General features: G+C 42.2%; 1 protein-coding gene across 1 annotated transcript in view; it reads left to right on the forward strand.

Moving 5' to 3' along the window:
* LOC145353847 (serine/threonine-protein kinase Sgk2-like) overlaps window positions 1-25,390 on the forward strand; it is a 39,065-nt gene that overhangs the window by 1,989 nt on the left and 11,686 nt on the right. The window contains exons 2-6 of the mRNA XM_080204729.1: window positions 7,621-7,966; window positions 20,707-20,780; window positions 21,635-21,684; window positions 21,769-21,826; window positions 23,413-23,496. Coding sequence (XP_080060855.1) covers window positions 20,727-20,780; window positions 21,635-21,684; window positions 21,769-21,826; window positions 23,413-23,496 — 246 coding nt within the window. The 5' untranslated portion in view covers window positions 7,621-7,966; window positions 20,707-20,726. The remainder of the gene's footprint in view (window positions 1-7,620; window positions 7,967-20,706; window positions 20,781-21,634; window positions 21,685-21,768; window positions 21,827-23,412; window positions 23,497-25,390) is intronic.

Genomic DNA, 25,390 nt, shown 5'->3' on the forward strand with positions numbered 1-25,390 from the left:
GCCACAGAATCAGCGCAGGCGAGGATCCAACAACAGAAATCTGCATTGACTCAGAATTTCCAGCCCCACCCGAGCGAGAAAATCCTTTCTAATTACATCAGGGAAAAAAATGATCAGAAGCAATGTGGATTCCTCGCAAACTGAATGGTGACATCAATGAAAATAAGGATATGGCGGGAATGTTGATAATTACTTTGCTTGAGTATTTTGGGTAGAGCAAATGGTGGGCATGCCAGATATCCCCGGAAAATTATTATCGTATCCGAGACTGAGTAAGTTTAATGTAAACAATATAATAACGAAGAAAATAGTGGGACTCAAGAGTGGCAAATCCTTAGGACAGATGGCTTCCATCCCAGCGTTCTGAAAGAAGTAGGTGGTACTGGGGGTGAGGGAATAAAAATGACAAAGGTTGAAGTTTTAATATGAATGCATCGTAAGGTTTAAGATTTAATAATTAATAAGAAAATAGGAGAAAAATGGTTATGGATTCTATTCTTACAGGAAATCAGGAAAATAGTACCACGTACAACTTAAAGTCAGCAGAATTTCAAACTGCAACAAACATTACAAATTGACTGCTTTAGCAATAACTAAGTTCTGGAGTCATTCAGCAAGAAGAGTTCCGGTGAAAGCAGGGGGATAGGCACACCAAAATAAGTTAGAAGCTGCTGCAATATGGACAATTTTAAATGTGACAAATACAAGATGTGCTGTTCTGGTAAAACTTCTCTATTTTGTTAAATCAAAATTTAAATAATGTCTGTGTGAAGCATGATACAAATATATGCAGCCTTCATATAAACATCAGAGACTGTGTCCGAGGTCTGAAGTAGCACTCTTCCTACATATGCCTGAATAAAGTTGATCCTAATCTATTCTGAGTCTCCTGTAATTAGCATATAAGAAATTAGCGATATGAGTGGGAGCATTTCAGTTGCCATAGTCATAATAGTCCAAAGTTCTCTCCATTTGGGAACCATCTCTTTAGAATGGAAAATTGAAAATGTCATTCCACTGTTTAAAAACTTATTTACTTAAAGATTAAAGTTTATTTATTAGTCACAAGAAAGGCTTACGTTAACACTGCAATGAAGTTACTGTGAAAATACCCTAGTTGCCACACTCCGACGCCTATTCAGGTAACACTGAGGAAGAATTTAGCACAGTCAATGCACCTAACCAGCACGTCTTTTGGACTGTGGGAGGAAACCAGAGTACCTGGAGGAAACCCACACAGACACAGGGAGAATGTGCAGACTCCATGCAAACAGTGACCCAAGCGGGAATAAGAAATGTGACAGAAGGAAAACATGGAATCATAGATTGGTTAGCTTAACACCTGTTGTTGGCAAATTGTTAGAGTTAATAACTAAGCATACTGTGTGACTTACCTTGAAAACTTCCAACTTTGAAGAGGGAAACCTCTTGAAAGCTAGTGAGTTTACTATCAAATAAATCAGTTGGACTTAAACCTGGTGTTGTCAGACTTTTTACTGTACTTCCAACTGCCCAGAGAGAGAAAGCATGGATTAGCGCTGGTGATGCCCAATGAACCCGGTCAAATCTTTTGACATGCTGACTGAACGGTTGAGATTTTCCAGCTCATCGCATCAGCAGGATCTTCCAATCCTGTCGAGGTTGAACCCCCCCCCACCCCGCCAAACCCCTCTCCCCGCCAGGTTCCCCAGTGGTGAGGCTGGCAAGCCAGGCAAATGCCATTGATGCCAGTGGGACCAGAACGTCCTGCTAGTGGCCAAAACAGCACGCCATCACTGCTGCAGGAAATTCCTCCACTGGAGTGTTAGAAAATTCCAGCCAAGCTGTGGACAAGGAATGTCTACGAATGCACTTTATATGGACTTAGACAATGTATTTGATAAAGTTCCTCATAAAAGACTGTTCAGTGAAGTTGCAGCCATGGATTGAAAGCCAATGATTGACCAGTTTGGGAAACCAGTTGATACTGAGGAAGAATAACAAGCTAATTGTAATAATGTGAGCAATGTGACAAGGATCTGTGTTGGGACTTAAAATTCCATCTACATGGACCATTAAAGCACCATTAACAAGTATAAAAATATGATCAAAAAGGCAGATGGTGTGCTGGCATTAAATCTAATGGGCTAAAATACAAAGGGTTAGAAATCATGCTGCAACTGCTCAAAGCCAACAGACCTGGAATCCAATGGGCACAGCACCTAAGGAAGGATTTATTAGTCTAGAAAAGGAGACAGTGTAGATTTATTATTTATTAGTGCCACAAGAAGGCTTACATTAACGCTGCAATGAAGTTACTGTGAAAACCCCCTCATCGCCACACTCCGGTGCCTGTTCAGGTACACTGAGGGAGAATTTATCATGGCCAATGCACCTAACCAGCATACCTTTCAGACTTAGGGAGGAAATCTACACAGACACAGGGAGAACATGCAGACTGCTCACAGAAGTGACCCAAGCCAGGAATAGAACCGGGGCCCCTGGCACTGTGAAACAGCAGTGCTAATCACAGTGCCACTATGCCACCCCTAGAGCAATAGCAAAACTTTGAGAGTTAAATTAGGAGGAGAGGTAACATAAACTAGGTTATAGTCGCTGGAAGTTAGAAGATTAGAGGTGATTTGTGTAGAGACTTCAAAATGTTAAAGGGAATTGATGGAGCAGGTTGTAAACTACTTCTTGTTGATTGTTGATAGGACTAAGGGACACAGCCTAAGAAACTGCTATCAGCAAAGGACAGTAAACAAAAACAAAAAGTGCTGGAAAATCTCAGCAGGTCTGACAGCATCTGTGGTCTGTGGGGAGAGAACAGAACTAACGTTTCGAGTCTGGATAACATTTCATCAGAGCTGGACGAAGGGTAATCCAGACTTGAAACGTTGGTGCTATTCTCTCCCCACAGATGCTGTCAGACCTGCTGAGATTTTCCAGCATTTTCTACTTTTGTTTCCGAGCCCAACATCCGTGATAATTTGCTTTGATCTAAAGGTAGTAAACATTCGATACTCTCTTCCTCAAATGCCATGTAATGCTGACCAATTGTTAATTTTAAATCTGATCTGGATGGATTTCTGTTAAACTGAGGTGTTGAATAATATGGTACAAAGGCGGTAGTTGGGTCTTAGATCTGTCAGGATTTCACTGCATGATGGAACAGACTCAAGGAACTAAACGGCCTACGCCTGTTCCAATGTTCCCATTAAAACTGGGACCAGTTTGAACTATTATTATCTAGATGCAGCTGGCTGTGGCATGTGATTACCAACACATTCTGATCATTATGTTGAACTCAGTTATAGTAACAGGCATTAATAAGATAACAATACACAAAAAGGTCACATGATAATGTTTAATATCTTCAGAACAGGCAGGAACAAGCAGAAACTTGAGCCTCCGAACACTTAGGATCAGATTGGCTGTTGTAGACTTGCACAGGGCAAAATATTTTGTTGATACTTCATACAAGGGGAAGCAGTCTGAACACCTTGTCTATTTTCCCAAGCATTTATCTTAATAGCCAATCCGGGTGGCATCGGTCACAAGGCAAAGAACTTGGTTATTTTAATCTTATGAGGTGTTGGTTGCTTCAGCTGTTTACATTAAAAAAAACACAAGATGCGGAAGCCTTACTGCGGCCAAAATGAAGAAATCATTTTGATCCTTAGATTGTAAGAATACAGGAGCATGAGAAGGCCATTTAGCCCTTTGAACCTGTACCATCTTGCAATAAAATCAGATCAATGATCTATCCCTATATACTCACTATTGCCCTACATTCCTTAATGCCTTTGGTTAACCGCAATTTATTCATCTTAAAATTTAAAATTAACATCAATTCCTAACTGCAGGACAGAGTTGCAAACATTTTCAAAGTAAAGTAAACGTTATTTATTTGTCACAAGTGAGGCCTAGATTAATATTGCAATGAAGTTATGTGAAATTCCCCTTAGAGAATCTCCTCATGTCAGCGTGGGTTTCCTCCTGGTGCTCCAGTTTCCTCCCACAATCCAAAAATGTGCAGGCTAGGTACATTGGCCTTGCTAAATTGTCCCTTAGTGTCCTGGGATGCATAGGTTAGAGGGATTAACGGGGTAATTATGTGGGGTTACGGAGATAAGGCCCAGGTGGGATTGTTGTCGGCACAGACTCGGTGGGCCGAATGGCCTCCTTCTGTGTGGTTTCTATCTACCACTCTTTGCATGCAGAAGTATTTCCTAACTTCATTCCTGGAAGATCTGACTCTAGTCCAAAACCAGGCGAGCTAGTTTCTCTATGTTTATCCGATCCCTTCCCCTGAAAATCACCCTTAACCTTTTAAATTCCTGGGAATACACCCCTACTTTCTAATGATTTTTTTATGCAGCCGAGGGTTGTTTTCTCTGGAGCAGTGAAGGCTGAGGGGACACCTGATAGAAGTCTATAAAATTCAGTGAGGCATAGATAGGGTTAACAATCAGAATCTTTTTCCCGGAGTTGAAATGTCTAATACTGGGGACATGTACTTAAGGCGGGAGGAGAAAATTCAAAGGAGATATGATGGGCAAATTTTTTTTACACAGAGAGTGGTAGGTGCCTGGAACCTGCTGCCAGGGGTAGTGGCGGAGGTAGATACGATAGGGGTGTTTGAGGGACTTTTAGATAAGCTCATGACTCCGCGAGGAATACAGGGATATGGATCAAGGGCAGGCAGAAGGGATTAGCTTAATTTGGCATTATGTTCAGCATAATATTGTGGGCTAAAGGGCCAATTCCTATGCCAAACTGTTCTACGTAATTTAACCCTTCAGTCAAGTCATCATTCTAATAAATCTATGGCGCTCCAAGGCTGATACTATCCTAAGTCTGGTGTCCAGATTTCTCTCCGGTTGCCAGCTATGATCTAACCACATATTTGCATAACTAAAGCCTTTTGTACATTAAGTTTGGTTTATTAAGTTTCTAAGTGACCAACGAGCTCTTTAACATCTTAATATTAGTATTGATCCAATGGAGCGATTAGCTGTTTACCAATATTAATATCCAGCAGTGTTTGGGTGCTGTTTATCAAAGCATTGTTTACTCACGAGATTCTACTTTTCCTTAATCTGAGAGTGTGACAGCAGTGTAACTTGCTGTAAAAACAGAAAATGCTGGATAAACTCAGCAGGTTTTGCAGCTTCTGCAGAGGAAGAGAGACAGTTATGTTTCACATCCATGTGACTCTGTTCCTGCCTATTTATAGCATTCTCAAAGTGGTAGAAGGGGAAAAAAACTCAAGGAAAGAATATAATTAGCACAGAGAAATGATGTTGTGACTCTGGATGTCTCCTGTGAAAGTTTTCCTTGAATAATCTATCAGTTTGGTCTGATGTTGATTTCTTCTCCGAGTGGGAACCAGGTGGGAGGTGGACAAAGCAAAAGCAATGAGTATCTAAATAAGGAAAGTAGACATTCTAATCGGCAAAGGGGTTATGTTTATCATAGTTAAATATCTCTGCATTACTCAAAATAGCCAGAATAGTCAGAACAGCAAAGGAATTCGGTCTAATCCAGACTGTGCCAGTATCAGTTTATATGGATGGGCTGAATGTGAAATTCACCAAAGAAGTCAGAGCCAGTGTAACACTAGCTAGCTCATGCTATAACCTACAACTTGGAGTGCAGGATTTCCTGAATTGTTCTAAGTAAAATACGAATAGAACGTGCATGTTTGCCACGAATGCCGTATCGTGAACCTTTATTCTCATTTTAATTGCTGCAGACTTTATTTGCTATATTTGAGTCTATTGCACAGTGAAACATATACTGTTGCAAAAAAGTAGCATAGCGCAGCTTGAAGAAGATGTTGCTTCACAATTATGTTCACTATTAAATGAAAATCACCTACAAACTGCTACTAATTGCATGGGTGAAATTGTTATTTAATATTTTAAAAAAGACTCAGATTCAGTATCTCATCCATATTTAGAGATTGAATCATTACTAAGAGACACTTCATTCATTTTTTTGGAGAATATGATGTTTTCTTTAACAACTATATGTGGATACCATAATTCAAGCTATTGCCTTGAAGAGATTAATTAACCACAAAGGTTTACAGGGGTCAAGAAAACAGTAAAGAAGGCAAATGGCATGTTAGCCTTCATAGCCAGAGGATTTGAGTATAAGAATAGGAATGTTTTACTGCACTTGTATAGGGCATTGATGAGGCCACACCTGGAGTACTGTGTGCAGTTTTGGTGTCCTTATCTGAGGATAGATGTTTTTGCTAGAGGGAGTACAGCGAGGCTTTACCAGGCTGATTCCTGAGATGACAGGTCTGTCATATGAGGAGAGACTATATCAATTAGGATTATATTCACTGGAGTTTAGAAGAGTGAGAAGGGATCTCATAGAAACTTTCAAAATTCTAACAGGGTTAAGACAGGGTAGACACAGAGTGAATATTCCCAATGATGGGATCATAGTTTGAGATTAAGGGATAAACCTTTTAGAACTGAGGTCAGGAGAAATTTCTTCAACCAGAGAGTAGCAAATCTGTGGAATTCACTATCACAGAAAGTAATTGAGACCAAAACATTGTCTAATTTCAAGATGAAATTAGATATAGCTCACGGGGCTCAAGGGAGCAAGGTATATGGAGGAGATGGCAGAATCAGGATATCAAATTTGATGGTCAGCCACAATCATAATGAATGGTGAAGCAGACATGAAGGGATGAATGGCCTACTCCTGCTTCTAGTTTCTGTACGAGGATTAATTTTTCACAAAGCACATTTGCAGAGGAGCACTTCATCCAGGAGGTTAGGGAGCTGGTCCCCATGATGTTCTCTCTGGGGTCAGCAGATTCAATAAGACATCATCTCCAAAGAGTCGCAAATGAAGCCCATCACGCAAACCAGCCTCCCATCCATTGACTCTGTCGACACTTCCCACTGCCTCGACTTATCAGTCAGCATAATTAAGGACCCCACGCACCTCGGATATTCTCTCTTCCACCTTCTTCCGTTGGGAAAAAGATACAAAAATCTGAGGTCACATACCAAGGACATCTTGTTCCCTGCTGCCGTCACACTTCTGAATGGACCTACCTTGCATTAAGTTGATCTCTCTTTACATCCTGGCTATGACTGTAACACTACATTCTGCACCCTCTCGTTTCCTTCTCTATGAACGGTATGCTTTGTTTGTGTAGCATGCAAGAAACCATACTTTTCACTATATGCCAATACATGTGACAATAATAAATCAAATCAAGAAGCAGTCTCAGGGTGATAACATGTTCTACTCCAAGTTTCCTCAGGCTGTCCAATATAATAATTCCTTCAAATTCCAGCGCCCGCAATAGGCACTTAACCCTCACTAACAAAAAAATGTTTTTTTTAATGCAATGGGAATAGGTTAATCTTAATGGTGATTCTTTCAACGAGTCCTGGTAGAGAGATTCTCTTTATGTAACTAGTAATGTTAAATTATTAGAATGGTTAAATACATATTTCTAATGCGCTCAGTGGTAAATACAGGGCAGTTGAAGGTTGCAGTGTACCTTTTTCATGCCAGGTGAGTAGAAACAGTGTTCTGTTTCCTGTTTTCTGTTTAGTAAATAGGTTCCTGTCCTTTTCTGCCCTGGTTTACCTGCAGGTCACTCACATTCTTCGCTGAGGCAGCTCCAGGAATAGCAGCAGCTTATTGCTACCAAACAGCGACTAGAGAGGGTTGCTGTTTCTCCAGGATTTGCCGCTAGAGGTACATCATTTTAAATCATATTCTCCAAGTGTTCAATCACCTTCCGTCTTAAAATCTAACAAATCGCTGTCAAAGTCCGATTGCACTCCCGTGTAGCACTTTTGAGAACATTGCACTGTCTTAACGGTGCTATAATAATGACCAGACATTGGTTATCAGCTGATGGTGCCGACAACAGCCCGCTGGCCAGAATCGATTGAATTTTTACTTCCCTGGTGTCTTCGCGTATGGATGCCGGCAGGTACGTTGGGTTAGCAAGCTACAGCAGTAACTGCGACACTGAAATGGCTAAACTTCACAGTGGGATAGATCTGGCCTCCTGTTTAACGGGGAAAATATACAGGAGGAAGAGAAACCGCAGCAACTCAGGCTTGTCTCTGGCGCTGAAATTGATCCTTAATTATGTTGCTGCCTCATCCTGATGTAAATGCATTGGGGGTAGTTGAAATGTGGTTTACCAGATTGATACCTGGTCTAATCCCAAATATTGTCAATGAATTAACATAGTTATATATTACATAGAGGAATAGTTAGTGCTAGTAATGTTTTCACAAAGAGGACACCAATCGAAGAGTCCACAAGGAAAATATTGTCAAATAAACTGAACTTTTAGTATTTTAAAGACCAGTAGGTTGTGATTTGACAAAATTATTGAAATTATAGTTATGTTGATATGTACAATGTGCAAAAAGAATAATTAACACAGAGTATTTACTTAAATGGAGGAGGACTGCAGAATTCCAAGGTTTAAGTTTATTTTTAGTGTCATGATTAGGCTTACATTAACACTGCAATGAAATTACTGTGAAAATCCTCTAGTCGCCCCACTCCAGTGCTTGTTCGGGTACACTCAGGGAGAATTTAGCATGGCCAATGCACCTAACTGGCATGTCTTGTGGAGTGTGAGAGGAAACCAGAGCACCCGGGGAAACCCGTGCAGACACGAGGAGAACACGCAGATTCCACACAGACAGTGACCCAAGTTGGGAATCGATCCCTGTCACTGTGAGGCAGCAGTGCTAACCACTGTGCAACCGTGCCGCCCGAATGCAGAGGGATGGGGGTATTCTCATGCATGAGCCACAAGAAGTTAGTGTGTAGATACAGCAGGTAATTAAGAAGGTTAATGGAATGTTATCCTTCACTATGAGAGGGATTGAATATAAAAGTAAGGGTGTTATGCTTCAGTTATGCAGGGCATTGGTGAGACCATATTCTCAAATACTGTGTGCAGTTTTGGAGTCCATGTTGAAAGAAGGAAATAAATGCCTTGGGGGTAGTTAAAATGAGGTTTACTAGATTGATACCTGGTAAGAGCGGATTGCCTTATGAGGAAGAGTTAGACTAGGCTGATTTCCACTGGAGTTTGGAAGACTGAGGAGTGAGCTGACTGAAATGTGTAAGATGCTGAATGGTATTGACTAGGTGGATGTGGAAAGGATGCTTCCTCTTGTGGATGAGTCCAGAACTAGGGGGCACTGTTTCTAAATTAGAGTCATCATTTTTGAATGGAGATGAAAAGAGTTTGTTTCTGAGGGTTGTGTGACTTTGGAACTCTCTGCCTCAGAAGGCCATAGAGGTGAGGTCATTGTGTGTTCGTAAAATGGAATGAGATACATTCTTGTTAAGCAAGGGACTCAAAGGTTATGGGAATGCGGAATTTAAAACTTAAACTGATCAGCCATGATCTTATTAATTGGTGGAGCATTCTCTCAGGGTTGAATTTTGATTTGAATTATTACTGTCATATGTATTAACATATAGTGAAAAATAATGTTTCTTGCACGCTACACAGACAAAGCATACCGTTCATAGAGAAGGAAACGAGAGGGAGCAAAATGTAGTGTTACTGTCATAGCTAGGATGTAAAGAAAGACCAACTTAATACAAGGTAAGTCCATTCAAAAGTCTGACAGCAGCAGGGAAGAAGCTGTTCTTGAGTCAGTTGGTACGTGATCTCAGATTTTTGTATCTTTTTCCCAACAGAAGAAGATGGAAGAGAGAATGTCCAGGGTGCGTGGGATCCTTAATTATGTTGGCTGCTTTGCTGAGGCAGCGGGAAGTGTAGACAGAGTTAATGGATGGGAGGATGGTTTGTGTGATGGATTAGGCCATATTCATGATATTTAGTAGTTCCTTGCGGTCTTGGACAGAGCAGGAGCTATACCAAGCTGTGGTATGACCAAAAAGAATGCTTTCTATGATGCATCTTTAAAAGTTGGTGAGAATCATAGCTGACATGGCCTACTTCTGTTCATATTTTGTATGTTTGTATATGTTTCTCTGTTTTAATACATGTGTTTCATTATGGCACTGATGCCATATTTAAGAATAAGCTTCACTCAGATCAGGTACATGGTAATGAAAAGTTGATTTCCTATGTACGTGGATTTACTCAATGGGTGGAATTCTACCAGCACATCCACCTGAGGTTCATACAATCTCACCCGAGGCCAACAGAGAATGCTGTTCTCTGAGCTTCGCCCTCCCCGGAATCAGGGTGGGCATGCTGGTGAAATTGCGGCCAATATCCTAGTGTCAGAACAAAGCATTATCTGTCACACATCATTGCTAAAGCTGTAATGTAAACCAAGGTTCAAGATGCTTTGGCTCAAATAGGCAAGATGTTTCCAGTCAATTGTAAAATTTCTAATCCAACACCACACATTCAGTCTGCTCACATATGAGCACAGATGAATCCCCAGTTAAAGCCCTTCTATGTTATTTAGTGTTAATTTAGAATTATTGATAGTTTTAACAGGACAAAATATAACCCATTTCCCTTGCTCATCTGATTAGACAACATTGTTTGCTTAATTCAAAATTTCTCATTTTAATTTATGTTAACTTGTTGAAAGATGCTGACACTTTGCAATGTTCTACATCTTCGTGTTAAAAAGCAACATTTTTGGTCATTAAATCCTGCAACTACACCATTTGACAAGTCCATTTTAAAAATAACAGTTCCATTAATACATGAACAATTTAAAATCTGCCTGTGGTCTGCTTGTGGCCTTATTAGGAATTATTATTAAACTCCATTAAGCAGTCAGCAATCAAAGGAGCTAAAATTAGATTAATGGGGATAGCTTCATAGAATCCTACAGTGCAGAAGGAGGCCATTCAGCCCATCAAGTCTGCACCAACCACAGCCCCACCTGGCCCTATCCCCATAATCCCATGCATTTACCCTAGCTAGACTCCGCTGACACTGAGACAATTTTAGCACAGCCAATCCACCTAACCTGTACATCTTTGGATTGTGGGAGGAAATCAAAGCACCCGGAGGAAACCCACGCAGGCACTGGGAGAATGTGCAAACTCCACACAGGTGGTGACCCAAGCCTGTAATCGAACCTGGGTCCCTGGCATGGTGAGGCAGCAGCGCTAACCACTGTGCCACCATGGTGCCCCATTTCAAGCTTCATTTGAACATTTCAAATGTGAAAGAGAATTGGATTGAATCTCCACTTGAGTATGATCCACACCTCTGAATGACTTCCCCAAACTTGGCTGAAGATGTTTTAGCATATGATTGGAAATACTTCTTTCTAGCCATGATCCATATATTAAAATCAGGGCTAAAAAGTCTGTTGAGGGAAAAAAGGAAATAACCAACTTAACCAGTTGAATGAAATTGGTCAAACAAAGGCAAAATACTGCAAATGTTGTAACCCCAAAATTAAAATAGAAAATTCTGGAAATACCCAGCAGGTCAGGCAGCACCTGTGGAGAGGGAAACAGAGTTAACGTTTCAGATTGTTGAGTTAGAACTAGCTAAAAGTTAGACATACAACAGGTTTTAAGCAAGTTCAGCAATAGGGAGAGGATTAAAAAGAAGATTTTTATGAGGCTTTTCATGACTGCTGCATGTGTCAAAGTATTTTACAGCCAATAAAGTAATTTTGAAGTGTAAGCCACTATTATGTAAGAAACATGGCAACAAATTTGCACTCTGCAAACTCCCACAACTACAACATGAGAAAGACTAGATAATCTGTTTCTGTAAAGTTGATTGATGGACAAATATTGTCCCGGACACCTGGAATAACTGAAATAGAAACAGGAAATGCTGGAAAAAAACCAATAGGTCTGCAGCATCTGTGGAGAGAGAAACAGGGTTAGTGTTTTTCAGAAGAGCCTGGAATACCTGCCTTTCTCATCTTCAAGACATTGTCATGAGATCCTTTACCCAAAAGGGCAGATAAGGTCAAGTTCTCTGGCCTCCCGTTAGCATTTTTCTCAGCAGTGGGAGGCGATGCAACATTTACCAGAGATAAGATCTTCTGGTCCCATAACAGTCAATGGGAATTCCCATTGAAGCCACCCCATGTGGCCGGGAAACCTGTGGCAGGGGTGCACCACTGGCAGGACCAGAGAATCCCGCCGGTGTGAATGGCCGGAGAATTCCAGCCAAGACCTCAATTTAACATTTCACCCAAAAGATGCCACCTTTGACAGAGTGGCACGTGCCTAGGGTGGCAGCCTTGATTTTTGTACCTCTGGGGCGGGATTTGAACCCAATTCTTTGTGATTCAGAGGTGACAGGGCTGAGCCCAAAGGGACCAAAGGGCTGATGGTTCAAAGCAGGAGGATTTGATAATGGGACCAATGTAGAAAAGATAGATTGATCTGGAAGAGAAGTAAACAAGACTTAGCAAAATCAACAGCTGCTATTACAAAAACAAAATGCATAATTAATTATCCCTTTAAACTCAGCAAAAGTCCTTGTGATTGAAATTGTTTTCTCAGTCAAGGCATCAAACAGTAAGGCTGACTTTTGAACTTTGTTCACTTATAAATATTCCTGTTTTTCTAAAGCACTTAATTTGAATGAATCACTTTTCTCAATCAGACACAAATGGATTAAATCCTGATAAGTACACCACAGCAAAATCTTATTGTGATTTCAGTGCAAGAAATTGACAAACCTCCAGCTAATCTTTACCCTGCTTTGAAATAATAAAAAAGGCTTCGGAAGTCACAGTGGTGTTTTTCATTCATTCGCAAATCCATGCAGTGTTATCTCTTAGACAACATATACAAACTGCAAATACTTGGGCAGTTTAAACTCCACTGGGGGAGGTGACCTTGGCAAACAAAACCAGATTTAATCTCTGTCCAAGGATGTATGAAGCTATCAGAATTCTCCACATCAAGTTCCAAGCAAAGATTTTTTTTGGTTATTTTTCATATTCAGCAATAACTTTGTACGAACACTATTATAGGATCATAGAATTGTACAGTGCAGAAGGAGGCCATTTGGCCCATCTATTATTGTTCTACATAGGTTGTTAACCAGCAGAGGGAAGGATTGATCAGATGCTTGTGCAGTGCTGAACTGCCGATGATTACACGCTGAGTACTCAGAATGCGTATTTAAACCAGATTACAAGGCACCTTGTTGACGCTTGTATTGGAAGTGAATATTACCAAATTAGGTTCTATAAGAATAATTTGATTTTGTTTATACTGCAATTTGATGTTGCAATGAAGCAGTTTCTGGTGGGAAGCTGATCTGACTTTGGGAGGCAGTGATGTGAGACCCACCCCTCTCTCATCACTTCCTGACCCTGAGTTGTATAGTGCAGAAACAGCCCTTTGGCCCATCTACTCTGCACTGACAATATCATTAATCTACCCATTTTCCTGCACTTGTCTCATACCCTTGAATATTATGATTGTTCAAGTGCTCATCCAAATATTGTTTTAAAGATAGTGGAGGCCGGAAACCTTACAATCTTCCCGGGCACTGCATTCCAGATTGCCACAACCCTCTGAGTAAAAAAGTGTTTTATCAAATCCCCTCTGAATTTCCTGTCCTTACCCTAAAAATATGGCCCCCTCGTGATTGACCCCTCAAACATAAGAACATAAGAAATAGGAGCAGGAGTAGGCCATCTAGCCCTTCGAGCCTGCCCCGCCATTCAATAAGATCATGGCTGATCTGTCGTGGCTCAGTTCCACCTTCCCGCCCTCTCCCCATAACCCTTAATCCCCTCTCTTATCAAAAACCCATCAACCCGCGTCTTAAAAATATTTAGCGAGGCAGCCTCCACCACTTCAACGGGCAGAGAATTCCAGAGATTCACCACCCTTTGAGTGAAGAAGTTCCTCCTCAACTCCGTTCTAAACCGCCCCCCCCTTTATCCTGAGGCTGTGCCCCCTAGTCCTACTGTCTTTTTTGAGCGGGAAGAGTCTCTCCACCTCTATCCTATCCATCCCATTCATCACCTTATACGTCTCAATGAGATCTCCCCTCATTCTTCTAAACTCTAAGGAGTACAAGCCTAGTTTATTCAGCCTCTCCTCATAGCTCAACCCCCTCAACTCCGGTATCAGCCTAGTAAACCTCCTCTGCACTCCCTCCAAGGCCAAAATATCTTTGCGCAGGTGCGGCGCCCAAAACTGCACACAGTACTCCAGCTGCGGCCTCACCGATGCCCTATACAGCTGCAGCAAGACCTCCCTACTTTTATATTCAATCCCCCTCGCGATGAAGGCCAGCATCCCATTCGCCTTCCTGACCACCTGCTGCACCTGCAAGCTGGGTTTTTGCGACTCATGCACAAGGACCCCGAGGTCCCTCTGCACCGTCGCCTGCTGCAGTTTTTCGCCCCGTAAGTAATAGTCCTTCCTACCATTCTTCCTACCAAAGTGGACCACCTCACACTTGCCAACATTAAATTCCATTTGCCATTTCCTGGCCCATTCGCCCAGCCTATCTAGACAATCTAGCCTATCTAAACAAGGGGAACAACTGTTCCCTACTCACCCTGTCCATACCCCTGATAATCTTATACACCTCAATCTTGCCCCCACTCCCCTTAGCCTTCTCTACCCTAGAGAAAACAGTCCAAGCCTATCCAGCCTCTCCTTATATACTCCATCCCATGTAACATCCTGGTGAATCTCCACTGAATCCCCCCCACCTCCGTCCCTGCTCTCCCCGTCCTCCCTCTCCAATGCAATCACGTCCTTCCTATAGTGAGGTGACCAGAACTGCCACAGTCCTCCAGCTGTGCCTCGAGGCAATGTCAACAACCTGAATTTTACCCTCAAAGGAGGAAAATAACTCTAGTCTCTCTTTTTTAAAAAATGCTTGTTATCTACAAAACTCTTATTTTAAAAAAAAAAGCTTGGCCAGAGTTGATTTAAATATTCAGAGTATGTGGATGCTCCCCCCACACACATCAAAATATTATAATTACAAAGGCAGGAGCTCTTATACTTGCCTACAAGTAAATGCAACCAGGGAATTCCCTCCCGGGTTCTGACAATCTGAATTGGTGCCAAACAAGTAGGGAATACTGCGAATGCTGGAAACTGAAACAAAAACAGAAAATGCTGGAAAATCTCAGCAGGTCTGACAGCATCTGTGGAGAAAGAATAAAGCCAATGTTTTGAGTCTAGATAACCCTTTGTCAGAACTAAAGGCAAAGAAAATAGAATGAGATTTATATTGTAAGAGGGGGTGGGGGGACAGAAATGGGGGTTAAATTAAACAAGGTGTCATAGGCAAAAGGATGGTGATTAATGGCTGAGAATGGTGCTAATAGCGTCCATTAAGAGATCAGAATGTGTAAATTACAGAACAAAGGTGCAGAGTGTCAAAGGACAACCTGAGGAATGTAGCAGATGGCCCTGGTGGGGTGGGGGGGAACAAGATTGAAAGCGGAAATTAGAAGCTTGCAGGTGCAGCAGGTGGTCAGGAAGGCGAATGGGATGCTGGCCTTCATAGCGAGGGGGATTGAATATAAAAGTAGGGAGGTCTTGCTGCGGCTGTATAGGGCATTGGTGAGGCCGCAGCTGGAGTACTGTGTGCAGTTTTGGGCGCCGTACTTACGCAAGGATATTTTGGCCTTGGAGGGAGTGCACAGGAGGTTTACTAGGCTGATGCCGGAGTTGAGGGGGTTGAGCTATGAGGAGAGGCTGAATAAACTGGGCTTGTACTCGTTAGAGTTTAGAAGAATGAGGGGAGATCTCATTGAGACGTATAAGATGATGAATGGGATGGATAGGATAGAGGTGGAGAGACTCTTCCCGCTCAGAAAGGATAGTAGGACTAGGGGGCACAGCCTCAAGATAAAGGGGGGGGCGCGGTTTAGAACGGAGTTGAGGAGGAACTTCTTCACTCAAAGGGTGGTGAATCTCTGGAATTCTCTGCCCGTTGAAGTGGTGGAGGCTACCTCGCTAAATATTTTTAAGAAGCGGATTGATGGATTTTTGATAAGAGAGGGGATTAAGGGTTATGGGGAGAGGGCGGGAATGTGGAACTGAGCCACGACAGATCAGCCATGATCTTATTGAATGGCGGGGCAGGCTCGAAGGGCTAGATGGCCTACTCCTGCTCCTATTTCTTATGTTCTTATGTTCTTAAATGCAATGTTGGAAAAAAAATTAAAATTTACAGTGTACACTGGAGCATAAATTAATACAATAAAATAGATGAAGTAAAATGAATGGAAATGGAGTGAAGGTGGTGGAGAGAAGTCATGCTCTGACATTGTTGAACTCCTTGTTCAGTCCAGAAGACTGTAAAGTGCCTAATTGGAAGATGAGGTGCTGTTCCTCCGGTCTATGTTGGCCTTCACTGGAAAACAAAGAACGTTTGCCTGAAACCATTGTAGCCCTTGCCAATCTCAGGGCGGCAGCTGCATCAATATATCCATAAACTGTGTTTGTCTCAACATTTGACTCCAGCTCATAGAACCAAGATTTCATGTAGTTAGTGGCAACAATAAAATAGAGTTGCTGGACTTTTCTGAGAACTGTGTTTTTTAAAACAAGAAGCTCCAGACTGCTGACAATCTTCCTCTGCGCAGTAAACATGCTGTGGGTAATTTTGGGAACATCATGACCTAAGTGCTATTATTTTCTGCACTGACATCATTTTGAATCTCACTGCACAGATGAAGACCATTGGATCCACACTGGCTTTCTTGGAAGAAGTCCTGTTGCTCTGTCCAGTCCCTATATCCTTGTCTTTCCCAAAGAGTTATCAATTTCTCTTTTTAAAATCCATCGTGAATTCTTCTTCCATGCTTCCAAATGAGGAAGAATATTTTCTCACAGCAAGTGGCAATGGTCTAGTACTCGCTACCCATGAGCAGGGCACAAGTAACCATAGAAACATTGAAAATAGGATTAGGAGTAGGCCATTCAGCCCTTCCAACCGAAAGTTAAAGTTTATTTATTAGTCACAAGTAAGGCTTACATTAACGCTGCAATGAAGTTACTATGAAATTCCCCTAGTTTCCACACTCCAGTGCCTGTTTGGGTCAATGCACTTAACCAGCACGTCTTTCAGAATGTGGGAGGAAATCGAAACACCCAGAGGAAACCCACACAGACACAGGGAGAACATGCAAACCCCAGACAGCCAGTGACCCAAGCCGGGAATCGAACCCGGGGCGGCAGTGCTAACCACTGTGCTCCACTTTTCATCGTGATCATGGCTGATCATTCAACTCAATAGCTTGATCCCACCTCCGTGAGAGAGCCTTTCACATCTCTCTGCAGCCCCCCCATCACCAGGATTTCGCTTACTTCATTTGGTAAAAGTCCAGCTATCAATTTGTACAATTCATAACATAATCAATATTATTAATGGACCATTAGTAGCTCCATCAACCAATTGTTATATCCTTGTCAGAGCTATATCAAGTCTACAATTAACAAAGTTCGCAAGCAGCCAATTAATAGGCTTTACATTGTTCTTTACACTTGTGATCTTCCAGGCAGCCTAAACATTTAACTGTCTCCTTTCTTCTGTCTCCATTGTTAATTTATGCATTCCACCGACAGTCTCAATCATTTTAAATTGTTCCAGCTTCTTACCCTGTCTCTCTCTAATTGTCTGGTTCGTACAACACATTACCCCAAATCATCGTGTGACATCCTCATTTATGCCTAACCTTGTCAATGCAGTACCTCACCGCGCCAGGCACTGGGTTTCATTCCCGGCTTGGGCTGCTGTCTGTGTGGAGTTTGCACGTTCTCCCTATGTCTGCGTGGGTTTCCTATGGGTGCTCCAGTTTCCTCTCACAGTCGAAAGATGTGAGTGTTAGGTGGATTGGCCATGCTGAATTGCCCCTTAGTGTCAGGGGAATTAGCTAGGGTAAATGCATGGGGTTATGGGGATTGGCCCTGGGCGGGATTGTGGTTGGTGTAGACTCGATGGGCTGAATGGCCTCCTTCGGCACTGTAGGATTCTATGAATGTGAGCAGTAGTTTGCCATTAGAACCTAACCCAGCTGTTAACTTGGTGCTACCAAAGGTTAATACAAAACAGCACAGAAGATACACAACATAGAATTCACAATGCAAGAAGATATAAAAAGTCCACATTTCTTACATATCTGACTAAATTTCTGAGCAGTACTATATTCCAGGTTTTATTGTTTAATGCAATTTTCCTCCTTCTTACTCTCAAATGAATGCTTCACATTTATCCACATTGAATTTCCTCTCACCTTTGTCTGCCTAATACATTAACACTTCATTACAATTCTCTGTGGTTCTATGCATGTTCCCTATTGTACTGAAAAAGTTGGTAATCTGCATAGATAATATACAACTTGAACAACAGTAGATCCAACACTGACACCTTGGGAACATCATTCCTCCAACCTGAAAAATATCCAATAAATATTATTCTTTTTCCTTGTTCTTCACCATTTATTTGATTATGTCTGGTACATTTCCTTCAGTGCCAATATGCCCGAATGTTATCAAGAAACCTTACATTGTATTAAATCTCTGGAACATTTACTGGACCGTACTCATTACTGATTCCTTCACAGGATGTGGTATTACTTCCTCAGCTGGTATTTTATTGCCCATCCATAATTGTCCTCCAGATGGTGCTAATGAGCCATCTTTTTAAAATGCTGCAGTTCATGTGGTGTAGGTACACACACTGTGCTGTTACGGAGGAATTTCCAGGGGAGTTCCAGGGTTTTGACCCAGTGGCAGTGGAGGAACAGTTATCACGGAATCTATGGGCCAGATTTTCTGGCCACACTTGCCCCAAGGTCAGAAAATCCCCCAGCCCCCACCTCTAAAAGACCTTACATGGTCTGTATCCCGCCCACTACAATTCCCGTGGCAGGCAGAAACGGGAAAACTCTTCCTACAGAAGGAGATCATTTGACCCATTGAGTCTGACCTGGCTCTCCAAAGCAGCATCCCTCCCAGGCCCTATCCCTGTATCCCCACGTATTTTACCTCGTTAATGTATACATCTTAGGACACTAATGGGCAATTTAGCATAGCCAATCCACCTAACCTGCACATCTTTGGACTGTGGGAGAAAACCAGAGCACCCAGAGGAAACCCACGCAGACACTGGGAAAATGTGCAGACTCCAGGCCGGAATCGAACCTGGGTCCCTGGCGTTGCGAAGCAGCAGTGCTCACCACTGTGCCACCATGCTTATTTACAAAAGCTCCGTTAGGCTTGTCAGGTGTGATTGTCTTTTACATAATCACCCATGCCTTTTAAAGTGAATATTAATTATATCCCACAGCATGGCCTTTAGAAGCTTACCCAACACTAATGGTGGGTTTACTGTGACAATGTGACTGCTGCACAGATGCTCACTGGTAAAACGATGGCAACCTACCTGTTCCGACAGGGTATGCCTAGGCTGTACAGTCAGATGGCTTACAGCGAGACCAGCGAGCTGCCTGATACATAGGTATACATGGGAGAGCAACATTGTTAGATCAATCTTCCCTAGCAAGGTCTGACACACCTTCTGCAGTGGAAGTGAGTGGAGGAAGAACTAGGTTCCGTGTAGGAAATGGCTCCTATCCAAATACTATTTTCGTGTTAAGTAAAACTTTGCTTAAGAGGTTATAACACTGCCCAGAAATTAACCTGGAAATGAGAATACCGGAAGATCTAATATCTTGTCATTGTTCACATTGTTACATGTTACTTTATGCCTTCCTGGAATTTGTCATCCATTCCAGACACATTGAAGAAACTGAGAATGTTTAAACCTCTGGTCTAAGAAATGCAGTGCAAATACACTAGAGTATGACAAGTAAATTAATTGTGGATTAAACAGAAGTGGATGTGAGAATGTTTTAGAAACTGCTGGCAGATGAAGTTGTATATACACTGGAACTGCAGCTTTATACAGATTTAAACAACCTTGTGCTTCTTTGCAGTCTTTATACAAAGGATTGAGCCATTCTGTAAACCTACCTGCTTACGTTTTTTGTAAATATATCTAATTAGCTAACTGAGAACCTAACTTGGGAATAGGTGCTGATAACACTGCAACAGCTTCGGATAGTCCACGGGGAGGACAGTAAAAGCCTAGGTTTAAGATTATAAAGAGTTCAGGGAAAGGAGTTTTTTTTAAAAGTTTATTTATTAGTGTCACAAGCAGGCTTACATTGACACTGCAATAAGGTTATCTTGAAAATCCCCTAGTCGCCACACTCAGGTACACTGAGGGAGAATTTAGCATGGCCAATGCATCCTAACCAGCCCACCTTTCAGACTGTGGGACGAAACCAGAGCACCCAGAGGAAACCCACGCAGAGAACGTGCAGACTTTGCACAGACAGTGACCCAAGCCAGGAATTGAACCTGGGTCTCTAGCACTGTGAGGCAGCAATGCTGATCACTGTGCCACCGTGCCGTTTCACTGGGAGTAGAATTGGAATTGTTGCAAGAGTGATTTGTTGTGAAAGTAATAAAGTAATCTGAAAATACATGAAACCGGTGGCAGCACGCACAGTCTCACAGATGAAAATGTTCAGTGCATTTTTTTTTTCAATTCAGTACGCTTGTAATTTCTTATATAACCCTTGTGAATGACACCATTCTGATTAAAAATAATGCAAGCTTTACTTGCTCCCAAGTTTTTCAAGTACCACTTGAGAATGAAGGTATCATATATCTGTTTGAATTGGATTCTCTTTATAAAATCGCACTTTAAAACAGGAGATTTCTTCTTTCCAGAACCAGTCGCCTTGTGAAAAATGAATCGCTCAAAAATCCGAAAGGATCCCTTTCATAATGAGGAAGGCAATCCAGTGAGTAGAAAACACTCCCTTAACCCGTAATTTTCTGTTCTGACATTTGATTTGATTTATTATTGTCACGTGTATTAACATACAGTGAAAAGTATTGCTTCTTGCACACTATACAGACAGAGCATACTGTTCATAGAGAAGGAAAGAGGAGAGTGCAGAATGTAGTGTTACAGTCATAGCTGGGGCGTAGAGAAAGATCAAGTTAGTGCAAGGTAGGTCCATTCAAAACTCTGACAGCAGCAGGGAAGAAGCTGTTCTTGAGTCGGTTGGTACGTGACCTTTTGTATCTTTTTCCTGACAGAAGAAGATGAAAGAGAGAATGTCCGGGGGTGCGTGAGGTCCTTAATTATGCCGGCCGCTTTGCTGAGGCAGCGGGAAGTGTAGACTGAATCAATGGATGGGAGGCTGGTTTGCGTGATGGATTGGGCTACTTTCACGACCTTTTCTAGTTCCATGTGGTCTTGGGCAGAGCAGGAGCCATACCAAGCTGTGATACAACCAGAAAGAATGCTTTCTATGGTGCATCTGTAAACATTGGTGACAGTCATAGCTCACATGTCAAATTTTCTTCGTCTTCTGAGAAAGTAGAGGGCTTTCTTAACTATAGTATCAGCATGGGGGGACCAGGACAGTTGTTGGTGATCTGGACACTTAAAAACTTGAAGCTCTTGACACTTAGCATTTTGTCCCCATTGATGTAGACAGGGGCATGTTCTCCTTTACGCTTCCTGAAGTCGATGACCATCTCCTTCGTTTTATTGACATTGAGGGAGAGATTATTTCCAGATTCTTATTCAATCATTTAACAAGCACATCCCTTCCTTTGATCACGTTATCCAAATTTACCCTTGCAGGTCAAGTCAGTACCGAATAACATCAACCTGGGACCTTCTGCCAATTCCTTGTGAGTTCATTTAATTTTAATATTGGAATCATGTTCTGTTGTCCCAGGGAACAGTTCATTAAAAACATGATTATTTGCTCGCAGTGCCAAACCAACAGACTTCGATTTTCTCAAAATTATTGGAAAAGGGAGCTTTGGGAAAGTAAGTGAAATTTTACTGCTAAGATAATTTTATTTTGTTTGTACTTTTTATGTTTGGGTTTCTCCTGCAGTGCAAACTTTGAACCTGCTTTACCAAGCTGCTATATTTTGTCGTGGAGGTCTCAGGGCACAGTGGTTAGCATCCCCGCCTCCGAGCCAGAACCTCCGGGTTTGAGTCCCACTCCAGGGCCTGATGGCCAAGGAAGGTATATTCATAATGTGGCCAAACAGTTTGAGTGGCAACCTGCAAATCCTCCCAACACACCTGTGGCTGATGGTAAGAGCAGGGAGACTCTTGGTCAACCATACTTGATGTGGAGTGGTGCCCCTCAAGCTATGAGCCCCTGGCGACAGATTAGCGACCTGATCCCAGAATAACTAGCTATAGAAATAGATGAAAGTCAGCCTTAGTGCGCCACTAGGTGCGGGAAGAAAATCAGAACATTTTGGTATCAAAGCAAAATGCTGCAGATGCTGGAAATCTGAAATAGTAACAGAAAATACTGTTGGGTTTTCCCAATGTTTTCTGTTTTTATTCTACATTTTGTTTCCATTTTCCACAGAGCGTTATTTTTAAAATAAGGTATTCTCATCGAGTAAGCTAAAAGCAGGTCTGTCAAAGTGAACAGTTCACAGAACAGGTCAGAATCGGTCAGAACATTGAATACAGGAGTTGGGACGTCTTGTTGAAGCTGTACAAGACATTGGTAAGGCCACACTTGCCACACTGCATGCAATTCTGTATGCAATACAGGCCACACTGTATGCAATTCTGTATGCAATACAGGCCACACTGTATGCAATTCTGTATGCAATACAGGCCACACTGTATGCAATTCTGTATGAAATACAGGTCACACTGTATGCAATTCTGTATGCAATACAGGCCACACTGTATGCAATTCTGGTCATCCTATTATAGAAAGGATATTATTAAACTAGAAAGAGTGCAGAAAAGATTTACTAGGATGCTATTGGGACTTGATGGATTGAGTTATAAAGAAAGATTGGATAGGCTGGGTCTTTTTTCTCTGGAGCGAAGGAGGGGTGATCTTATAGAGGTCTATAAAATAATGAGGGGCACAGATCAGCTAGATAGTCAATATCTTTTCCCAAAGGTAGGGGAATCTAAAACTAAAGGGCATAGGTTTAAAGTGAGAGGGGAGAGATACAAAAGTGTCCAGAGGGGCAATTCTTTCCCACAGAGGGTGGTGAGTGTTTGGAACAAGCTGCCAGAGGTAGTAGTAGACACAGGTACAATTTTGTCTTTTAGAAAGCATTTAGACAGTTATATGGGTGAGATGGATATAGAGGGATAGTTGGCAATTGGGTTTAGTTTAGTGGCTTCAAAAAAAAGGGCGGCATGGACAAGTTGGGCCAAAGGGCCTGTTTCCATGCTGTAAACCTCTATGACTCTATGACAGAAACTTGCAACTGTCTTGAAATATGATCCAATTTATTAGTTCAAACTCGGTCAAAATTATGCTTGAAATATAATCAATATAGACTTGGAAAACATATAGCTTTTATATCCTATGAGTGTGGTTTACAGAGTTAGGACTCTAAATCTCTGAACTTTTATTTTAGGTTCTCCTTGCTAAACATAAATCAGATGGCAAGTTTTATGCCATCAAAGTCTTGCAGAAGAAGATGATTCTGAATAGAAAAGATGTAAGTATAAGACTGTCCTCATTGTTTAACTCCTTTAGTGTAATGGCAACTAGGTAGCACAGCGGTTAGCACAGCTCCAGGGGCTCGTGTTCGATTCCCGGTTTGGGTCACTGTCTGTGTGGAACCTGCGCATTCTCCCCATGTCTGCATGGGTTTCCTCCAAGTGCTCCAGTTTCCTCCCACATTCCAAAAGACATGCTAAATTCTCCCTCAGCGTGCCCGAACGGGTGCCGGAATGTGGCGACTAGGGGATTTTCAACGTAACTTCATTGCAGTGTGAACGTAAGCCTATATGTGACACTAATAAATAAACTTTTTTTAAAAAAATCTTATATTTAGCACTTTAAGTTTAATAAAATATTCTCCAAGATGCTTCACAGGAGCAATACAAAACAAAATATGACAGCAAGCCATGAAAGGAGATATTGGTTTGGATTTAATGTTCTCAACACAGGTCCCATGGGTCTCCAAACTGTTGGAAAACCATGTTGACTCTGTGAGAGAGGCCCAATATTGTCTCCCTGGTCCCTTAACTGACTAGCTTCGGATTGTCCCGAGCATTTAGGACTCCAGTAGCAGAAATCCTGCCCTCCAGTGGCTGCCCACCAATTAGCTTTACAGGGCTGGCAGTAACCACCAGGAACATTGTCTGCCATAGGAACTTCACAAGGGAACATTGCTAGATCCCATGGACTCAGGTAAATGAGGACATGAGGTGGGTCATAGGAATCGCAGGAGAGAAGGGTTTTGGAAGGGGAGTAGCTTTTAACTGCCGTGCTTCCCCACCCCCTCTTCTCTTTCTGATGCTGGATCTTTCAATTGAGGACCGACAACAAGACACCTCTCCCCCAACCCTGGTAAGCTGATAAATAGGGTTTGGTAGATGGCCTTTGGAAGTGTAGGAAAGCCACATGACTGCTTTTTAATCCCTGATCTCCCACTACACCCAGTGGGCTCAAATAATTGATGTCAATTGGCTCGGTTGTGTAATTGACATCCCAGCATGAGTAGGCAAGTTTCCAGGTTCCCGACTCCAATTTAATCACAGCTGTTTTTCCTGCCACTGGGAGGCTGAAGGGTGGGCGTTCCCACAATTAAGGGGAGGTAATGGTCTAGTTATATTATCACTAATCCAGAAACTCAGCTAACGTTCTGGGGGCCCAGGTTTGAATCTCGCCACGGCAGGTGGTGGAATTTGAATTTACTAATAAAAATCTGGAAATACAAATCTACTGATGACCATGAAATCATTGTCAATTGTCAGAATACCCCATCTGGTTCACAAACTTGCTTCGAGGAAGGAAATCTGTCGCCTTGCCTGGTCTTTCTTACATGTGACTCCAGAGTCACAGCAACATGATTGGCTCTCAACTGCCCTCTGAAATGGGCAACTAGGAATGGACAATAAATGCTGGCCAGCCAGTGGCACCCATGTCCCCTGAATGAACAAAAATAAAAGTGGGCCCAACCACCATGTTACCCACCAGGACGAAATGGATTAAATTTCACCCACTAGGTTTGATGACCAGAAGCCTCGTTTAAAAAGAGATAGGTTTTAAGGAGCCTCTTAAAGAGATAAGCAACATGTAGAGGCCAAGAGGCCCCAGACAACTGAAGACACAGGCAGCAGTGATGGAGTGATAAAAATTGGAGTCAAAGAACAAAGAAATTTACAGCACAGGAACAGGCCCTTTGGCCCTCTAAACCTGCACCGACCATGCTGCCCAACTTAACTTAAACTCCTTACCCTTCCTGGGACAATATCCCTCCATTCCCATCCTATTCATGTATTTGTCAAGATGCCCCTTAAAAGTCACTATCGTATCCACTTCCACAACTTCCCCCGGCAGCGAGCTCCAGGCACCCACCACTGCCTGGGGAAAAAATCTACCTC

Source organism: Carcharhinus amblyrhynchos, chromosome 16 (genome assembly GCF_965287045.1).
Source record: "Carcharhinus amblyrhynchos chromosome 16, sCarAmb.v2.hapA, whole genome shotgun sequence".
NCBI lineage: Eukaryota > Metazoa > Chordata > Chondrichthyes > Carcharhiniformes > Carcharhinidae > Carcharhinus > Carcharhinus amblyrhynchos.